This window comes from Peromyscus leucopus, chromosome 3 (assembly GCF_004664715.2).
Source record: "Peromyscus leucopus breed LL Stock chromosome 3, UCI_PerLeu_2.1, whole genome shotgun sequence".
Taxonomy (NCBI): Eukaryota; Metazoa; Chordata; class Mammalia; order Rodentia; family Cricetidae; genus Peromyscus; species Peromyscus leucopus.
The window spans coordinates 71,128,492-71,150,626 of record NC_051065.1 but is presented as its reverse complement, the minus strand read 5'-3'; the positions used below and the strand labels follow the sequence as shown (position 1 = coordinate 71,150,626).

Genomic DNA, 22,135 nt, shown 5'->3' with positions numbered 1-22,135 from the left:
ACTGCTAAACAGCCATGGTGTGTGTACATCTGTCAAGCTGTCTTTTAACTATTATGTTCAGACCCACATTAGTGCTGCAGTCAGCTTTGGTCAGAGAAGCTTCTCTTTGCAAGGGATGGTTACAGAACTGATCAAAGTGCTGACATTAAATAATTATAGAATGCTTAGCCCTAAATGAACATCTTTGTTACCTCATCCGAGGGCCAGGGAACACTGCAGGAGAAAGAATCTAAGAGAAAGAGAAAGGGGTAGAGTACTGTGGAATGCTGTCTTCTGGGTGTGACATGGCCTTTGTACCCTTGAATTCTCAGCAAATGTGATTACCTCCTAAGACCTGCACAAGACTGGCCCATCAACATTCCATCATGAAGGGTATAATCTAATGAGGCCTCACATTTTTCTGAGGATTAATAGGTAGCTGATGGCTGCTGGAGGAAATAGAGACATTTTCTTCAGTGTACAGTCACTGCCGCATTACCCATGCTCCTGTAAAAAAACCTCTTCCCCACACTCCACAAAGCAACTTAATGAAATCTATGGGGGCTGGGGAAGGAGGCGCAGACAGACACATGGCAGGGCAGGAAAAAAGGGAACTATCTGGACAGGTATCAGTAGGAGGCTGTAATGTGTATCGGGGGAAATCATTTTTTTTTTTCACCAGGGGAGAATATTATAAAAATCCATCATACAGATGCATGAAAATACACTGAAACCTACTATTATATATAATTAATATATACTAAAGGAAACTTTAAAAGATAAATTTAAAAATCTACCTGAATCCAAAGAACAGAATTAATAAACAATGCACGTTGGAGCCCGCTTCTCAGTTTAGTGAATAAGTCGTGTGTAACTAAATATACAGCACACTTATAGAACAAAATACTACCTAGCTTATCTATATTGAAAAAGGTACTCAGTTGATATTTTATAGGTAACACATTTTCTACAGGATCATGTTCACTAAGCACAGCACATCAAGTCTGCAAATCTTACTTTGTAACGGTCCTCTACTTCAGCTAGTTCAAGTTTCACATTTTCAGCAACTTTGACTTGTTCTTTCCACTTCAGCTCCATTTTTGCAAGTTCATCAGCATATTTACTGCATTTGGTTTTCTCATCCTAAATAAAATTAGCATAATTACTAAAAACTTCACATCTCCACAAAGCAGGTCTATACAAACACACATGTGTGATGATTACTGTAACAGTATAAAACCAAAATGTTTACCAAGACTGAATAAATCATTTTTTAGCAATGGCATAGCACATATCTACTTAAACAAGTGAGGTAAGTGATCAGCTGACCATGAAGTGTCCTATACTGAGCACACTGCAACAGATAATATAATCCCATTTTACTTACGATTTGTTTAAAACAGTTTAATAAGTCTGTGTTGCAGAGAAAAATAACCATAGTTCTTGTATTTTAGATTAAGATCATGGGTGTACTTTTTAATCACCTCTATTCTTTACATTTCTAAGACTATAGCATTTCATATAACTTTTACAAAAAGAGGAAAGCTAAATAAACCATTTTATGGTTTAGCTTTTATGACAGCTCTTTTTTCTTAAAAACACAAGACACCAAAAGGAAGAGTTTACAAATAGTGACCAAAAAGTAAATGGGCCAATTTCATTTTAAATATTTGTTCTTTGGAGGTAAAGCTCAAAAATATTTTGAGCAATTCAATGGAGAAAGGATCAAACTTCTAAATTCCACACTTCAGAACACACACAGCAACAACTCTAAGCTGACTACAAGACTTCTGGACGGACCAGGAGCATAGCCCACTGGCAGCCCACTGTCTCAACATTGTAAGGCCCTGGTTGTGGTCTCTAAGTACAGCAAAAACAAAACAAGTAACTCCTGGAAACAGTGCAGAGGAATATGTTTAATGCCTTGCAGGACTTTTTATTTTTTGAAATACAAAATATAAAAGAAATTGATATTCAATCAAAATTAAAATTTGATGTTCTACAAACATCATTAAGGAAAGGAAAAGTTAACAGTACACATCCAGCAGAGAAAGTAGCTGCACCTACAACCCAGGCAGGCAGGCAGGCAGGCAGCAGGCAGCAGGCAGGCAGGCAGGCAGGCAGCAGGCAGCAAGCAAGCAGGCAGGCAGCAGGCAGCAGGTAGGCAGGCAGGCAGGCAGGCAGCAGGCAGGCAGTTCTGACAACGCCATGCCCACGGCTCTTGCGGCACAGTTAACAGATTCATGATGTTCTTTCTACTCTAGTCTGAAGGGTGAATTCTTTGGGCTAGCTGGTCAAAATCACCCACCACACATATACAATAAAGCTACTCCTGCTTAGTCACCTCTTTGTCTTTAAGTAACCACACAATTTGGCAAAATCTGGTTTCTACTCTTCAAGAAAGAAAAAAAATTACATAGCAAGATGAACAACTTTTTAATAAAAGATGTTTTAAAACTAAGTCCGCACTTACAGAAAGATAACAGCGGAGCTAAAGAGATGGCTGCATGGGTACAGTGCCTACCACATAAAGCATGAGAAGCTGGATTCGGATCCCAGCACTCATGTAAAAGCCAGGTGTGGCAACATGCATTTGCAGTCCTAAAGCTGAGGTACACAAGGACAGACAGATCGCCACAGCTCACTGATCCCGTCTCTACATACACATCTCAGCAACAGTCTTGAGTATTATACACTGCATAGTCATGTGTGCTACACTGTCCTACAAAGCTTCTTTACACCAGCATCAATAAAAACACAAGCGCTGCATCACACTCCAACATCAGTACCATCCTCATCATTTCTTCTACAGAAAGATCTCAGAATGTCCAGTTCACAACTTGAGTAAAACACTTTAAACATTACCTTTAAGCAAGTAACAAAAAGGATCTTGTTATTATAGTAATACTGAGCAGATCTACAAGTTTCATTTTGTTGTTCTAAAAAGGTTACCTTCCTTTCCCTTATGCAGAAAACACACACACACACACACACACACACACACACACACACAACCTTAAAAACCACATACACAAATACAAAATTATTTTGCCCTCTATTCTAAGCTAGATATAAATGAGAAGCATTTTTCCCTTATACTTTAAAATAGTGCAAAGTGAGTATCACCAGGAAAGGTAACAAAATTGAAAGAATCTGAACAATGCTGCTTAAAGTAATTAAATTCACAGAGAGACTGTGGTAGTCTAAATGTAACTGGCCACCATAAACTCAGAGAGTGGCACTATTAGGAGCTGTGGTCTTGTTGGAGAAAGTGTGTCACTGTAGAGGCAGGCTTTGAGGTCTCATACATGCTCAAGATACTGCCCAATGTGACAGGCCACTTCCTGTTTTTGTCTAATCAAGATGTAGCCAGCACCATGCCTGCCTGCATGCTACTATATTCCACCATAATGATAATGGACTGAACCTCTGAACTCTAAGCAAGTCACCACAATTAAATGTTGTCTTTTATAAGAGTTGCTGTGGTCATGGTGTCTCTTCACAGCAATAAAACCCTAAGACAGAGACAACTCATTTGCTTAACATTTCCATCTTTCATTATGAAAATATGGTTATTAAATATGTAGTAAAAGACAGAGGTTTGGGAGATGGTTAGATGGGTCAAGTACTTGCTACACAAGCACTGAAGATCTGACTTCAGATCCCCAGCAACTCACTGGCCGCAGCAGCATGTGGCTGTAAGCCCTGTGGTGGAACGAACACAATTGATCGCAGGGGCTCACTGGCATCCAGTCCAGCCCAAAGCACTGGCTCTAGACTCAGGACAGACCCTGTCTGAAAAGGTACTGTGAGGAAGCCATTAAGGAAGACATCAGGAAGTCAACCCGTGGCCTCCACATGCATCTGCACTGGCGAGTGCATGAGTGAGCACATAAGCACATAAATGTAATACAATTGTCTGTTACAGATATAATACATTTTTAAAAAGGACTTCCCTTATAAAGTTCAAACGCTTTCCATGTACCATGCTAATATAGATAAAAATTCTAATTATCAATTATTCATATTCAAACAATGACATTTTATCATTGTTTGTGTATGGCCATGATTTTGTAGAGGTATATAAAACATTATTTTCATCATCCCAAATGGAGTATCATCAATATAGAAGAATAGGAGAATAAACCCTCCATACATCAATGAAAACAACTAAGGCAAAGCATTTAACATTTGATAAATCTTCCACTGAAAAAGCAGGTAACTTACCTGCAAGAGTTGTTTACATTTATTATACTTTTCTGTTTTCTCAGCAATTTCTTTGGTCATTTCACAGACATGATCCTTTGTTAACATGTCAAAATCTGTCTCTGTTGTAACAAAAGCACAAATACTATTTATTGTCTGGAAGCTGGAGTGGTGGCTCAGCTGTTACGAACAACAGGTGCTCTACAAGGACCTGGGTTCCATTGCCAGCACTCACATGGCAGCTCACACCTATCTATGATTCTAGTCCCAAAGGATCTGACAGCCTCTTCCAGCCTCCAAAGGTGCTAGGCATGCATGTCACGCATACACACGGCATACATACAGGCAAAACATCTATACACATTGAAACAAATTAATAAAAATAAAATTTTAGTACTTTGTCCAAGGACAGCCTGGTCTACATCTCAAAATCCAAAACAAGTATTTTTTCCTTTATTTTATCTTCCTGTAGAAAAACTTGAATAAGGCCGGGCGGTGGTGGTGCACGCCTTTAATCCCAGCACTCAGGAGGCAGAGATAGGCGGATCTCTGTGAGTTCGAAGCCAGCCTGGGCTACCAAGTGAGCTCCAGGGAAGGTGCAAAACTACAGAGAAACCCTATCTCGAAAAACCAAAAAAAAAAAAAGAAAAGAAAAACTTGAATAAGTGGACACATATTGCCAGAACTGGGAGTACACTGAGCTACAACCTCACCACTCAGAAAACTAGGTCAGGGAGCATCAAAAGTTGAAGGGATACAGAGGGCTCAAGGACCAGCCTGGGCAACTTGGTAAGATCCTGTCTCAAATAAAAAAATTTTTAAAAAGAAAGGGGTGGTTTGGGAATCCAGCTCAGGGATAGAGTATTTGTTTAGTATTTTAGTAAAGTTCAACCCAACAAAAACCAAATTCGATGTGAGATCTATTTGCTGTTCTCTCCCCCACTGTGTGTGTGTGTGTGTGTGTGTGTGTGTGTGTGTGTGTGTGTGTGTGTGTGTGTGTGTCTGTCTTATTTGTTTTGAGACAGTGTTCCTTTATATTCCAGGATGGCTTTCAATTCACAACTACTATCTCCACTTCTTGGGTGCTGGGGTTACAGGAATGTACCACCACATCTGACCTCTATGTGAGAATTTTTAAACATCAGTTTTGACCAGAACAAAATTCACATTCAATAAGTAAGAAATCCTTTTTTTAAAAAAAAGTTGCTACAGTGTTTCCAAAATAGCAGGAAAATCAGTTGTTATGACTGGGTGGATGGCAAGAAAGCCATGCTCCTGAGAATAGTTCATCCTTTCAGCCTCTGTTGCCCATCACTATGTCTTCATGAAATGAGTACTCTATAATATCAGAGGACGTACTACAGATTGAACATCATTATCTTAAAATCTGAAATTCAAGGTCCCTAAAAAATTGAAATGTTCCAAACTCCGAAGCTCTCTGAACACATTCGACACTTCAAGAGCTTCAGATACAAGGTATTATGAGTTTGTTAATTTTCAGATTGGAAATCATGAACTGTTTACCCAAACATTCTAATTTGTGGAAAAACTTGAAACCTGGAAGCATTTCTTCCTCAAGTATTTCAAAGAAGGAATATTCAACCTGACACAGTAGACAAATAAATGGAATACTACATACTTTCCTATGGGGTTGTTCTTACATACTTAACAGTCTAAGAAATCGTATTTTATAAAACTAAATCATCAATTACACCATACACTAAAAATGAATATATACTTTGGCTGGTACCTATTTTCCTTATTGTCAGATATTTGATTTACATAAAGAGGGGAAAGAAGTACAAATGAAAATCTAGAGTTAAGTCAAATGATTACATTACTCATTTAGTGTACCTACTAAACATTTAACCCATTAACAGTAACATCAGTCTACAGGTACACTAATACAAGATGTACCCTAGTGACCCAAAGCAGGAGGGAAAAGAAAGGATTGAGGAGAATGGGGTACTTTCCCCCCCACAGAATTATAATTTTTTTAATGTTATAAAATCATTAAGATAAAATAACTACTCAAAGCGCAAAATAAACCTCCATGTTGAGTGTAGTTACTATGCTGCAAAATCTTGCTTTTCAACTCCATCACTTTTCCACATTTGTCCTTTGTCACTCTTTGTGACCTTCTCTGGTCTGTATTTATAATAATTTTGAGTGTAAGCAATTCTTCCATTTCATTGTTCCATGTTTCACCAGTTCAATTTTAAACAGTGAATGTTCTCCTGAAGATAAGTATTCCTTTACACTCACACTCTGCATACTCACCACATATAAACTTTACCTCACTTTAAAACCTCATTTTCCTCCCTTGTCACTTACAAGAACTTACGGAAGCAGCCTGAAATTCTCATACATGGAAGCAGACAGCATCAAATCAGTATACAGTTTTCAAGGAGGGTCACTCTAGACAGAAGGAGATTTTTACCTGCAGAAGACACTGCTGGCCTTACATCCATGGCAGAAGCAGAAGCAGCCGGGTCTGTGTTTATTGAAGCATCATTCACTTTCTGCTGATTCCCAATTCTCTTTGTGAAGACACTGTTAGTACTGGCCTATCCCAAATGTTAACAATGATTATTGAAAAAGTCACTGAATGAGTCATACTGATTTCCTTTACTAAACATGTAAATAATCAAAAAGGTAGTTTTCTCATTTTGAAAGCCAAAAGGGAATAAAGCTACATCTTTTTCCTAACTGATGGAAATGCTGCAAAGGAAAAGTAACTGCTTTTTTCTTGTGAAATCACCAAACTGTATCATTTATGGAAATCTCACAATCCCACAAATCAAAATGTACCCAGTGGGCCTGGAGCCATGGATGACTCAGCAGTTAAGAGCATGTGTCGCTCTTGCAGAGGATTTAGGTTTGATTCTTACCACACACAGTGGTTTGCAGCCACCTGTCACTTCAATCCTAGGGGATCCAATGCCCTCTTCTGACTTCCACAAGCACCAAAAACATATATGTGGTACACATACATACATGCAGGTAAAATACACATAAAATAAAATGAACAAAGCTAATTAAAAAAATTTTTTTAAATGTGCTCAAAAACCCACATTGTGTGAATTACAATGTTCCTCCATAAAATGCTTCCTACTTTACTACTGCATATGCATCCTTGCTCCTGTTTATCCCTGAGAACCTAAAACAGTAGCACACAAGTCTGTATCCTGTAATGAATGTTTTTATACTTCACTTCCAAGATTCCCTCACATAAGTCTTCTATTTCAGTACAATTCAGGGCTTTCCTTTAATACATAAACCCATCCAAATGAAATGTCTGCTTTATTATGAGTGAACCTACCTACTCCTGAGAAAGCAATGAGAGCAGTCCACTCTGCCACTGTGACATTTAATACTACATACTGAATTTAACTGACAAAGACACTCACCGAGAGCTTAAGAGAGCAATGGCCTAAAGACAAGAGTGCTTGCTCTTGCTGATCCTTGCTGCTGACCTAGCTTCCTTTGTTGGCTCTCAGTAAACACAAATCTCAGGTTTTAACACAAACTTCCATTACAGTATTAGGCCAATTACTTAAAATCAAGAAGTGATAAGCTGGGGCTCAGCGTGGAAAAGCACTTCCATTAAACTTGACGACATCCTGCACTGCACCCCTATCCCTGAGACCCAGAGGCTAGAAGGAATAACCAGCTCCTACTAGTTGTCTTCTGACCGCCACATACCTCCCAACACACACACACACACACACACACACACACACACACACACACACACACACACCTACCTACATAGACAAAGGTAACAGAAGATACAGTTTGATCATTTATATTCAAAGGTTAATATTTAGAATACTATACATTTCATTTATAAACAGAAAGCTGATGAAGGAAAATTTCAATTCATAGACTCAGTGACACTTACTGGCTGGTCTGAAAGTTTATTTATTTGTTTTTGGAGCCTCTGGCACTCCTTAAACTTTTCTTTGTAATGATCTGCAGCCATTTGCAGTCTGAGTTTCAGATCTTCGACTTCTCTTCTCAGTTCATGTTCCAGTGTATCACTCTTTTCCTTAGGGGGAAAAAAGCACTTCTATAAGGAAAAAATTCTGATACTTCAGAATGTAATAGTAAATCCTAACTTCATTTCCATAATTTTCACCCCTGGATTTTAATTTATATTTATTTTGGGGTTTTGGATTTTATAGTCTAAGTCTAAGGTTTACTTAAAAGCTGAGGAAAAATCATCCATCTCCTGAGCAGCAATGACGTAACTTATATGTAACTCTTTTAAATAATCACATTGCCACTTTCTATAGCTCGCAAACAGAAATTCCACAAAAAGGAATCTGCATCTGACATCAAAAATATGTAATAGAGCAGCTTTTACTGCTAAGAATTATGCTTCACTAGAGTTGGCCTCAAAGGTATTCGAGTGGATGAGCTAGGCCTGGCCCCCACCTGAGCAAAGCGGGAAAGCTGGTCCTGGTGGTGTGGGTAGGAGAACAGGCAGACTGATCAACTGAGTGACCACCCAGGCCCAGATCTAGGGCTCTGAGTTGGCCCTCCCCAACATCTCCTCCATCTACAAACTCCATGGAGGTGCCAGCACTGCAGACCCAAAGCTGCAGGATCTCCATGACACAGGGCAACAACAGGATATCTGAGAGGAGTCCCAGTGAGAACCTAGTACTGACAGTGCAGCAGAAGCCAGAGGCCTCGAACCAGACCAGCAACTCACTGCAATAAACATTTGCAAGTAAAGCTGTTTGGGCAGAAGGGTGGACTAGGTGACCTACAAGATAGACTGCAGCGTCTACCAAAGACATTTTTCTTTTACTCTGCATTTTTATTATTTTTATTTTGTTTTCTTTTGGAAGGGAGGGTTGCAAGAGCAAAGAGCAGATAAAAAGGGATAGGGAGATGAGGGGGATAGGAGTACATGATACGAAATTCACAAGAATCAATTAAAAGTAAGAATTACAGAAGTTTTCTTTTCAACCCAAGAAATTACAATGATCTAACAGAATAAATAGCAATCAGTCTTTCTGGCCAGGTTGTGGTGGCACCTGTCTTAATCCCAGCACCTGGAAGTCAGAAGTGGACAGATCTCTGTGGGTTCGAGGTCATCCTGATGTACAGAGTGAGTTCCAGGACAGGAAGGACTACACCCTGTCTCAAAACAAACAAAAAAAAGCAAGCAGTCTTTCGGACCTAACTTGTTTGAAATGGGTCCCTCTCTTGTTATGGAGCTTATGTGTGCTGGGAATCAGATGGGAAACAGCTCGTTTTACCTGCTCTTTTCTGGCAGCAGTTAACTGCAGCTCTGCCAGCTGCTTTCTCACTCTCTCGTTCTCTACGCGCACAGTATGGAGGTCTGCCATTGTCTTATCTCGCACATTCACAGCATCACTCAGTTCTTTGGCCAGAAAGATAGCTTCTTGCCGTGTTGCCTGAACTTGTTCCTCTGCTTTACGAAGTTTCTCCTTTAAAAGTATCGTATCTTCCTGAAGAAAGGTAGATAATACAGTTACACTGAAAATATTAAAAATGAGAAAGTTCCACCAGTTCCAGGATTTTACATTAAACAATGCTTTTCTACTCATGCCTTCGGCTTTAAGATTTCTTGGCTATGTTCACCACTCCACTCTAGATGACAGGAGTCAGCTAACACCAGTCCTTAAGTCCTGACTGGACAAAACACAAAGGAAAGCTGCTGAGACCGGACCAATGACGATCCCCTACCGACTCTCTTTACCCCGTTATCTCCAGCCAGGACTCTCATTTTTCACTAGAATCAAAATAACTTCAAAGATTTCTTTGTAACACCAAAAACACCAGTTAAAAGATGTTTCCTTTTTTCAAACCTAAAAGACAGCTAATAAAATATTTAGCAATCATCATATCATTATGAAAACATGGAAGAAACATACAACACATTAAAGTATAATGAATATGAAAGTCCTATTTTAGTCTGCTAAAAATAATGTAAAATAAAGTAAAATTCAATTCAATCTTGGTTTTGAAATTGTTAGATCCACAGGAAAATATGTTAAATGACCATATAGGGCTGAAGTGTACAAAATCTTCATAAGCATAACCATAACAGTATCTTGTTTCTTGGTTTTTCTAACAGGATTTCATAGTCCAGGTTAGTCTGGACTTGCCATGTTGCAGAGGCTGGATGACCTGAAATTTCTGACACTGTCTCGACCTCCTAAGTGCAGGGTTTGCATGTGTGCACACTGCGTGTGCTTTATGTGGTAATGGTAAATGAACAAAGGCTCCCCATATGCACAGAAGGAAGCACTCGACCACCTGAGCCTTATCCTGAATCTTTTTTTAAATAATTTATTTAATTTTATGTGTATTGGTGTGAGGATGTCAGATCTCCTGGAACTAGAGTTCCAGACAGTTGTGCAGCTGCCATGTAAGTACTGGGAATTGAACCTGAGTCCTCTGAAGGAGCCAGTGCTCTTAACCACTGAGCCATCTCTCCAGCTCCTATATCTTGAATCTTAATAGTTTTAATCACACATCAATTTCTATGTCAAGAAAGAAAAAAAATAACAGAAAATTTCTTCTACACAGCCCTAGCTATCCTGGAACTAACTCACCAGGCTGGCCTAGAACTCACTGAGATCCACCTGCCTCTGCCTCAGAGTGCTAGGATTAAAGGCGTGCGCCACCACCATCGCACAGCAAGATCAATTAAAAGACAGAAAAAAAGAAAAGAAAAGAAGGCGTTGCTATGCACAAAAGTTTCAAATCAACAAGGCTAAAACAAATGCTTTCTTTCAAACTGACCAAGACAAAATAGTAAGCTCTTATTTAGACGGGTTTGGAGAAACAGGAGCATTCACAATTACATGAACACTAACTGGCACTCCTCTCCCAGCAAGCTTTCAGGATTCACCAATACCTTATCACTTCTCTTGGGTCTTGATCTAGCAATTTTATCTTCAAAAAGTACGCAAGAAAACTGTTAATGGTGCAGACAAAGGTTTGTGTTTTAGAATTCAATACTTTAAAATAGTAAAAATCCTAAAGATTTTAAGGTATCTAAAATGTAACTGTTTTGAACTAAATAAACTATGCCATACCAATACCTCTACATAATAAAAAGTTATTAATGCCACTGTAGACCAGAGCACACATTACACCACTAGGAGAAAAACTCAATATAGCTATCTTTTGAAAGGCAATTTGAAAACAACTATCAAAAATTAAATGCCCATTAGTCCACCAACTCCACTAGATAGAGTTTATTCTACAGACTTAACCATGTGCCTAGCATAACTCTAACTAAACAAGAATATTGACTGCAGTATGCTCAGAAAAGCTGAAGGCAGTAAACTATAGAAGTACTGACTACACAGATTGTGAATGACAAGAAAGAATACTGTGTAGCTATAATCATGAATGAAAGGTTCTACAAGTATATCCATAGTAGCATTTTATAACTCAAAAAAAGTTTAGGGCTAGGCATGGGGCCCGAGTATCTTTAATCCAAGCATTCAAAGGCAGAAGCAGGACAGTCTGACCTACATACTGAGTTCCAAGCCAGCTAGGGTTATAGAATGAGAACCTGTCTCAAAAGAAAAAACAAAAACCAAAAAAGAGAAAAAAGTTCTGGGAAACTACACTCAGACACCCCCCCCCACACACACACACACACACATTCATATATTCTCATTTGAGTTAAAATGTAACTTTAGCCGGCGGTGGTGGCGCACGCCTTGAATCCCAGCACTCGGGAGGCAGAGGCAGGCGAATCTCTGTGAGTTCAAAGCCAGCCTGGTCTACAAAGCAAGTTCCAGGAAAGGCGCAAAACTACACAGAGAAACCCTGTCTCAGGGAAAAAAAAAAAAAAAAAATGTAACTTTAAATTAAAATCCTACAATCATACAGCAAAGAAAGAATGCTAGCTTTTAGCTTGCACCCTTATCACTATTTAAATTTTTTTTTTTTTTTTTTTTTTTTTTGGTTTTTCGAGACAGGGTTTCTCTGTGTAGCTTTGCGCCTTTCCTGGGACTCACTTGAACTCACAGAGATCCGCCTGCCTCTGCCTCCCGAGTGCTGGGATTAAAGGCGTGTGCTACCACCGCCCAGCCTTTAAATTCTTTTATAACCATAAATTCACATCACATTACAATCTACTAAAACATTTTAGCAATTAGTAATCATTTTCCTCACTATTTAAAAATTTTGATTTTCACTGGTCTTGCTTAAATGCTAAAAAGATGCTTAAAGATATTTTAGCATCTTATTAAATCAAATAAATATAATAAAACATACTTCATATTTGCATTTGCAATCTTTTAGATCAAAAAAAGCAACTGTAGGTTTAATCAGGAATTGTAAATGTCATAAATTTCTAACATTTTCAGAGATGCATTAGCTATACCTCCAGTATAATTCACATCAAAAAGCCAAAACAACCTAATATTCATCCATAAAAGCTAAACAGTAAAGTAAGATGAATGCTATGGAATAATCTTTCTGGACACTGTGAATATGTATTACTCTCATTGGTTAATAAAAAGCTGAGAGGCCGGTAGCCAGGCAAGAAGTATAGGAGAGACAGGCAGAAACAGAGGACTCTGGGAAGAAGAAGGCAGAGTCAGAGGAGACGCCAGCCAGCCAGCTAGCTAGCCACAGTGTAGAAAATGAGGTAACAACCCATGAGCCACGTGGCAAAGCATAGATAGAAATATGCATTAATTTAAGTGTACGAGTTAGCTAGTAACAAGCCTGAGCTATTAAACGAGCATTTATAATATTATAACATTAAGCCTCCGTATTGGTTATTTGGGAAATGGCTGCCAGGACAGGAAAACTCTGCCTACAGATGAATGTATCCATGCAAAACTATGTAGCTGCTGGAAAAGATGAGGAAGAGCTCTATGCAATGCTAAAGCAGATACATCATGCTACATAAAGCAATAGCCCAGGTAGGTGATGGATGCCTATAATCCCAGTACTTAGGAGCTGGAGGCAGGAGGTGTTCAGTAACTTGGTTGTGATTTTAAAATTTTTCAAAAGAAATGGCTGAGGAACTAGAGATGACTCCAGGGTTAAGTAACCCCAGCTCCAGGGGATCCAACTGCTTCTTCTGGCCTCCACAGGTGCCCACATGCTTTACGCATAGACACATGAATAAAAATAAAATAAATCTTAATTAAAAAAGAAAGAGGATTTTTAAAAAAAGCTGGGAAGAATATAAAACAAGAGTAAAAACAATCATACTAGAGATAAGTTTCACCATCTTCAACAACATTTTTCTAAAGTACTTACTTTAGTTGAGGCTGTAAGCAGGAGAGCCCTGGACAAATTTTCCTTTTCAACCAAACATGACTGCAGTTTGTCAATCTCTTCTTTGAACTGGGTAATCATGCTTTCTTTGTTTCCATCTAAATTCTTTAAAGTCTGTACCTCTGACATAAGCTTGGTATTTTCTATTTCTGTATTCTTCAAATGTACCTGTGACAGCAGTGTTTGAAATTGTCAAGAATATTCTTGCTAGCATCATAATCCACGTTAGTCAAAGTTTAACACATTATTTCTTTCTCATCCAAAAAATGCCAAAGGAGGACCTGGGTGGCAGGAGACTCAGGTTCTGCAAAATGGCTACCTGGGCATACAGGTGCAGAACACAGCTTTTGGAAGGTTTTCACTTCCCATAGTGATTAATTCTAATGTCTAACTATATATGATATGATCTCCAAAGACTTTTCCGTCAGTTTAATCATTTCTTTTCTATTTTAAAATGTAAATGTCTGGGTGTTTTTTGGGGGTGGGGGAACATCATGCTACAGGCATATTCAGAAATTAGAGTGGAAAAGTTCTGAAAACCAAATGGGCTACATTCACAACATCTTAAACAGTTATACTTTTTAAAAAGATATATCTTCCTTTTAATGATGTGTATAGATGTAGGTTTGTGGGTATGTGCATGCAAATGTTAGGTGCCCACAAAGGCCAGAGGTATCAGGGTTACGGGTGGTTGTAAGCCACCTGATGTGAGTGCTAGCAACCACACTTTGGTCCTCAGAAAAATGGACCTTAAACCACTGGGCTGTTTCCAGTCCAATTCCACTTTTTGCTTATAAGAAGTACTATGCTGTCTATTTTCCATGAGACTGAAGTTGCCCTCTGACTTCCACAGTCAACTGTGGCATACCTCCCAGCCCTACACACATCATGTACTCGCATCATGTATGCACATACATGTACACAGGCATACACACAATTACACACTTTTTTTATGTCCTAAAGAGAAATGCACTTCACTCTTCATAGTGAAGCTAAAGGACCAATTCCTGTTCCTAGGGATGAAATGTATCTCTGGTCCTCTGAAGCTGTCAACAGCTCAAATCTCTGCTGTATCATTTCTAAAACACTACCTAATGCTCATTAACTATCAGCTCACAAAAGCGACTTGAGGCAACGATTTAGAATGTTCATCTCAAACCTTTAAAAAAAATCTTTGTATATGTATGTCTGTTCTTGTTTGGAGTATGCGGGTGTCATAGAGCACATATGTTATGGTGCCTGTGTGAAGGTCAGGGGACATCCTCAGATGCTGGACCCCATCTTCCACCTTCACTAGATAGGGTCTCGTGTCAGTCACTGACTACATCTGACTAGCTGGCCTACAAGCTTCCAGGGATTCTCTTATCTACACCATCTACCTCGTTATAGTAAACTGGGATCACAGACATATGCTGTGGTGGTTTGAAAGAAAACCGCCCCCAAGGGAGTGGCACCATTAGGAGGTGTGGTTTTGTTGGAGTGAGCATGCTCTGGTTGGAGGAAGTGACACTGTTAAGGCAGGCTCTGTGGGCTCATGTATGCTCAAGTCACGTCCAGTGAGACTATTTCCTGCTGCCTGCAAATCAACATGTGGCAGATACCTACCTCTCCAGCACTCCAGCACCATGTCTGTCTGCATGCTGCTGTCTTGCTTCCTGCCATGTTAATAGACTGAACCTCTGAACTGTAAGCAAGCCACCCCAACTAAATGTTTCCCTTTGTAAGAGTTGCTGTGGTCATGGTGTCTCCTCAGAGCAATAGAAACCCTAACTAAAATGCTTGCCATTGTGTCCAGCTTTCTATGGACTCTTGGGATCTGAACTCAGGTTCTCACACTTAAGTGCAAGTACCTTTTCACTTAGCAATATTCCCAGCCATTAATTTAGAACTTTCTACAGGAAATGTTTCTTACTTAGGAAAATTAATCTCAATTTTCACACATGATTAAGCTAATTTAGTCCATATGGCAGGCTCTAAAAGGATAGAAAATTTTTGAAAGACTAGACTCACAAGCAGTGGAGGTATTTTATAAAACTGTAATCTGACAATTTTTTCAAAAGCCAATCTGAAGTATGATCAGGGGCCTGACAAAGTAGGTGCAGGCACTTGTGGCCGAGCCTGACAGCTGTGCTCAATCCCCAACCCCCCACGGCAGGAAAGAGAACGGACTCCTCCAAGTTGTTCTCTGACCTCCACACATACCATGGCCTCTGCATGCCCACACTCATGTACACACAATAGTGTACACACATGTAGACACACATCAAATAAATGTAAAAAATTTTTAATATGATCATCTCTGAAGAAATGTATATTCTTTTTTTTTATAATTTTTTTTTGTCACACAAGCCTGATGACCTGAGTTTTTTTGTTTGTTTTTCCCCAGAGCTGAGGACCGAACCCAGGGCCTTGCACTTGCTAGGCAAGCGCTCTACCACTGAGCTAAATCCCCAACCCCAGAAATGTATATTCTTAAAAGGTGAAAACACTTTATATGAATTCTGATAAACAACTCTCCTGCTACCATTAAACTTCTTTAATTATACAGTACCTATTACGTATCTAAAACACCAGCATATTTCCTAAACACTAGCTTTTAGGGACAATCTGCATTGTAGTGATGATTTCCTCTTGCTTCCTTCCCATCTTGGACTGCTCACCCTAAAGTCAACTGCCATGATCATGAGACATGCAAGTGGCCTTCTAGAGATAGCTGAAGGGCCTCCTTACAAAAACTATGAGGACCTCACTATAAAACCATGGAAGTATATTCCCCAAGGCCCCATACAAGCCTTTAGCAGACTACAGCCCATAATTCTACTGACTGCAATGATACGAGGAACGAAGTTGAATTGTTCAAATTCCAAACCCTAAAAGCCCACTGGAGTAAGAAAGGAACAGATAATAGAAATGGCACTTTACCTTATAAAGCTCCTTCTCATCCCTTTCTGTCTTCAGCTGACATTCAAGTTGTTCTCTTTCATGCTGTGCCTTCCTGAGTTTATCCTTCAAACTGTTAAGATGGAAAAAAAATTAATATAAACCATCAAGAACTTGGTTAAGCACTGAAGTCACTTTTTGAAAGCACCAGACATACCTGTCCAGCTCCGTTTCTTTCTCAATTGCTTTATGTGTCACTGACACAATATCTTCTTCAAGTTGGTGAGCTTTAGATGTAGCTTCACTGTATCTCTTCCTAAACTCTTCATTTTCCATTCTCAAACTTTGTGAGACTTCAAGAAGGTCCTTAAAAACAACAATGAAGTATTTTTCAGTAAAACAATATTGTGGCCGGGCAGTGATGACACATGCCTTTAATTCCAGCACTCCGGAGGCAGAGGCAAGCGGATTTCTGTGAGTTCAAGGCCAGCCTGGTCTACAAAGCAAGTTCCAGGACAGGCTCCAAAGCTACACAGAGAAACCCTGTCTCGAAAAGCCAAAACAAACAAACAAACAAACAAAAAGCAGTATTGTGTATACTTCAGAACCCTTTCCTTTAAAAAAAAAAAAAAAAAAAAAAAAAAAGAAGTCCAGTGTGGTAGCGCACACCTTTAATCCCAGCACTTGGGCGGCAGAGGCAGGTGGATCTCTGTGAATTTGAAGCTAACCTGGTCTACAGAGCGAGTTCCAGGGCAGCCAGGACTATGAAGAGAGACCTTGTCTCAAATAATAAGCTTTTAAAAATGGTTTCATTGTATCTCTTGGGTGCTGGGACTACAGGCATGTACCACTACATCTAGCTTTGAATTCTTACAATTTCCATCCTACATTTATTCCTTCAAGTTGTATAATCTAAGACTGTAAAATAAACCTGAAATGCTAACAGTTAAACTTTCATACACTCAACCTTTTTGTTTTTATTTTCATTTTGTTTTGTATTTTTGTGAGTATATAATATGTCCATGTGAACCTATGCACACATATACGTGCAGGGTGTGCAAGCCTGTGCTTATGGAAGGCCAGAAAAGGGCACCCAGTCTTCTCCTATCACTCACCACCTAGTCTTTTGAAACAGAGTCTCCCCCTTGAGTCTGAGGCGTTTTCTTCATCAGGCTGGAAGCCAGGAAACCCCAGTGTTCCTCCTTTCTCTGTCCAGCTTGAAACTGGGGTAACAGGCTTTTGCAGTGATGCCCAGCTTTTTATGTGGGTTCTAGAATCTATACCCTGGTCCTTATGATTGAAGAACAAATTCATTTAACCAATAAGCCATTTCTCTAGCTCCCAGGTTTTTGTTTGTTTTGTTCTGAAAGAATGCCTTGTAGCTGAGGCTGACCTTGAACTGCTGATACTCCTACCTCAACTTCCCAAGTGCTGAGATCATAGGCGTGCCCTACCATGTCCAGTCTGAACTATAAGTATATCAATTATTAACATTTATTTCCCATCTCTGCTTTTCATGAACTCTTTTTTGACTTCACTAACTTCTCCACCAGAGGGCAGGCAAAAAAAATTAAATCAAAAAGTTCTGATTAATTCACTTTTGTTTTTGACATCTTACTTTTATTATGTCAGTGACAGTCATTCTGGTCTCATATGACACTTTCAAGGTTAACACCCACTCCAGTATATATCACTAAGTGCCATCCAAGAACTACAAAACATGCCTATATATCTAAACCACTGCTCCTAACATTCTCTGTGGTGGGATTCATTCAAAAAGACTAAAACAAAAGATAAAAATAGAACTTTCTACTTGAAACAGATACTACTTTAAAGCTTAAAATACCTTCATCACATGAATTATGGTAATTAAATATGCGTTCTAAGTTTCACTCCTAGCTAACTGATAAAATTTTGAGTCAAGTAGAACAAAGTATACAAAGGTGTTGCTATGGAAAACTATACACCAAAAAATTTGGTAAGTATTTTCATTCTCCAAAAGCTGAGTATGACAGCATATACCTGTGATGGCAATACTCAGGGGGCTGAGGTAAGATAAACGAGCCTGAGGCCAGCCTGGTTTACATAAGAGACCCTGTCTCAGAGAAAAAGATGGAAGAGGAAAAGGCGGCGGCGGGTGGGAAGGGCCTAAGACTCACTGACTAATGACTGAATCATCAATTACTAAGAGTAGGCCTTGTGGGCCAGAAGAACAAGAAAGACACAACTGAAAGAGACCTTCAATCCTGGCCACAGGCACGAGGCTCGCCAACTGGATACAACATTGAGATTGCGACCATAAAAATCATAATCCTTAGGCTTTTTTTTGATAACTAAAAATTACTCTTGCGAGTTATTATATAACCCATGACCAGGTGACTGCATTTTTTCTATAGTTTTCAGTTTTAAACTCCAATTCAGTTTTCTACATAGTCATTTTTCTTTGCTCAAGAAATAATGCTCATTTTAGCTAGGTAGGGTTTTTGTTTTGTTTTATTTGGAGGATAATTTACAGTCTTTCTCACATTAGGAACTTTACTCGGGTTACTAAGTTCTACCTTGTTTCTGCTGCTGTTTGGGTGTTCGGACTTAAGGCTCTTACTGTGCAACCTATGCTCTTGTGAACTTGGTCTCGAACTCAGTCTTCCTGGCTCACTGAGTGTGGAGGTCTAAGATGTGTGACACCAGGCCTAGCTCAACTATGTTTGAAGAGCAATTTTAACTTCTTCATCCTAGCTTCTATTTATTCAGGGTTTATTATTCCTATGTGAATGTTTCACACCCCACATCCCTCCTCAACTCTAGCAAATGTAGAACTAGATGAAAAATATTGAGAAATGGTTTTAAGAAGCCTGATGTGGTTGTTCATGCCTGTAATCTTAGTACTGGGAAGGCAAAGGATGATTTCCAGGAGTTCAAGGGCTGGGTTACATAGTAAGAAAAACAGAGAAGTCCGAGAACCACATCAACAACTGGTACCAAAAAGTAGTTAAAAGAGTATTTTAACTACTCTTACATGTAAAAGAGGTTGTGGAAGATGATCAATAGGAACTGACATTCTTGGGGCTGGAGAGGTGACTCCATGGTTAAGAGTACTTGCTGCTCTTGCAGGAGACTCATCTATTCCTAGCACCCAGAGGACTGGATCCCCAATTCTGACTGCTCAGGGTACCAGGCATGCACATGGTGCATAGTGACATACATGTACCATACACACAAAACACCATACAACAAAAAATAAAAATGAACACCTTTATTTCTACTTTCCTCAAGACCTGGTTGTCAATTATGGTGTAACAAACCTTCTGCTCAGCCTGCAGCTGCTCACATCGCCCTTTTTCATGGCTCAGTTCTCTCTCCATTCTTCCAACTTGTTCTCGAAGCTGTGCTGTTTCTTTTTCAAGAACAGCAATCAACTTTACCAATTCTTCTTTTTCTTTCATGATCTTCTCAATTTTCAGCTATATTTTAAAAAAACTCAAATAAATTAGTTTTTATCATATTATAATTTTAGTTTCCTACTTTTAAAAAAAGTGAATTCACAAATTTTTACATTCTACCTACTGTGTATCATTCAGCCTGTTAGCCTTCTATTAGAAAAATTCACAATGTGTGTGCAACATATATTCACAAACATAGAGCCAATTGTGTAGAGAGCACAAAGTCCTTGTGCTCACAGATAAGCACTAGGGAAACCAGGAATGTTAACTAAACAGGCAGGATTGTCTCTTTAACAAATAGATGCATACCTGCTTCCCAGACAGAAGGCTGGGAGTAGATGTAGTTACTAGCCTGGTGACCTGTGCCATCCTATAGGCCAGGCTACACCTCAATCTCCCAGACTATTTATTATGTTTATTCCAGACTCTTCCTCCCTAGGCCTTTATCTTTAGATCTGCTTCTGAGTCAACAGAACCTATCCTTAGGGGAGCTGTCACTTGTACTTTATAGCCTGGTCACCTCTAAGCTATCCGTATGAATGAGACCACATTAGATTCCCCCCTAGGCCCGTAAGTTACAGAACGTATCTTTATGAAAGAGGCCAAATATACTTTGCAAGAGTTTCAATGTAGTCACACCTTATGCTTTATTGTACATATGGGATTGAGATAATTATTACCAGGAAATTTTTTTCCAAAATGGTACTGTACTTAAATATGCCTAAAATAAACTGCCCGGTGTCAGACTCTAGAATTTTGAACCAACACGGGCTACTGAGTCACACTGAACTAATTGTATTTCTTTCTTGCCTCATGTGGACTATTACTCTGCCAGCCCTGGTATCTGCAGAAACAGGCCCCACTCCACAACTGTTTTAAGTAAAAATGCAAATTTAAAGATTAAGACTATACTAATATACCAACTCCAGCTGGTTCTTATGGAAATGCTGCTAACTACTCAGTTCAGGAAAATCTGAACTCCAGCAGGAACCACTAAACAAAACCTAAAGTAAAGGACCTAACAGGTCATAAGATGGTTAGCATTTCTTATAAAAGAAGTCTTTGCTTCTAACCAGAGGAAAATAGAGATTCAGTTAAGAATTTCTAAAGGAAGTGTTTAGCTGATAAATATTTTCCCCAATAGACTCCACATAAACCCCACATAAAGCTTTCCACAGCTGTAGAATCACAGATATAAGTGACTAAAATCTAAAACAACTCAGGAAAGCAGAACTGCTAAAAATCCTTTAGAATATTTTTTCTTTTTGCAGCAACACACATCAAAATGCACAGAATAAATGTTCTCAAAGTGGAAAAGCCAATGAGGAAGGATGCTAAAGAGAACTGAAGATGGTGGCGGATGGATTTGACCAAAATATATTACATAAATGTACGAAACTTCCAAAGAATAAAGATGTAAAAGTTTAATCACTCAATTTTTAATATTTATACCTATTGAAAATTAACTTGTAATAAATGATATCCAATTAAGTCAATGAAAAATTAAGACCAAGCAAGTTTATAAATCCTACAGGTTAATACCATCATTAAGTTAGCATTAAGTCCGCTCAAAACTTTCTAGCAGATTAGAAATGATCATCTTCACCTAATACAATAGAAAAATTATCAGAATCAAATGTTTTCAGTGATTAATTTATAACATTTCATGAAAGAGTTACTAAAGCTTAGTAGAAAAATTTTAAAGAATTTAAATTTGATTAAAATGAACATAAATCTAGGTCTGGAGATAAAAGTTCAAAAAAGTATTTGCCTGACGTGTCAAGGTCCAAGATTTAACCCCAACACAGCTTTTTTTCCCCCTTTCTTTTTCTTTTTTTCTTTCCCTTTAAGTACACAAACTGTCTACAGCCATACCATCCTGAAAGTGCCAGATCTCTTCTGATCTGGAAGCTAAGCAGGGTCAAGACTAGTTAGTACTTAGGTGGGAAACAAAAAACTATATATAAATCTATAAATAAAACTATGTATAAATATAAATTTCTGCTCCTAAATTTCTATTTTGAAATCTTTTTAAGAACGCATATACTCCTCAATTCACTAATCATCATTGTGCTACCACGTTCATTTCCCATTTCATTCTTTTGGGAGAGGTTAACAAAACAGGCTGGCCTAAAACTCTGCCTTCTGCTTTTGCTTCCCAAATCCTGTGAATATTGATGTAATGTAATGTGCCACCACATCTGGTTTATATTATATCATAGTTTATGTAATTTTGCTTTATTTTGCTAAACCATCCAAAATAAAATTATGGACATTCCACCCCTAAGTACCTCAGAGCAGGCACCTCTAATAATCAGTGCAGTCTCCTTTATAAC

General features: G+C 38.8%; 1 protein-coding gene across 5 annotated transcripts in view; it reads right to left on the bottom strand.

Moving 5' to 3' along the window:
• The window catches only part of Tax1bp1 (Tax1 binding protein 1), a 64,727-nt gene that overhangs the window by 17,156 nt on the left and 25,436 nt on the right, over positions 1-22,135 (bottom strand). For all 5 annotated transcript variants that reach the window (XM_028864136.2, XM_037203760.1, XM_037203761.1 and 2 more), the window contains exons 5-13: positions 19,662-19,820; positions 16,577-16,725; positions 16,402-16,492; positions 13,462-13,647; positions 9,459-9,671; positions 8,090-8,236; positions 6,626-6,752; positions 4,207-4,307; positions 997-1,122 (exon numbers count right to left, since the gene is read on the bottom strand). In XM_028864136.2, the coding sequence (XP_028719969.1) occupies positions 997-1,122; positions 4,207-4,307; positions 6,626-6,752; positions 8,090-8,236; positions 9,459-9,671; positions 13,462-13,647; positions 16,402-16,492; positions 16,577-16,725; positions 19,662-19,820 (1,299 nt within the window). The remainder of the gene's footprint in view (positions 1-996; positions 1,123-4,206; positions 4,308-6,625; positions 6,753-8,089; positions 8,237-9,458; positions 9,672-13,461; positions 13,648-16,401; positions 16,493-16,576; positions 16,726-19,661; positions 19,821-22,135) is intronic.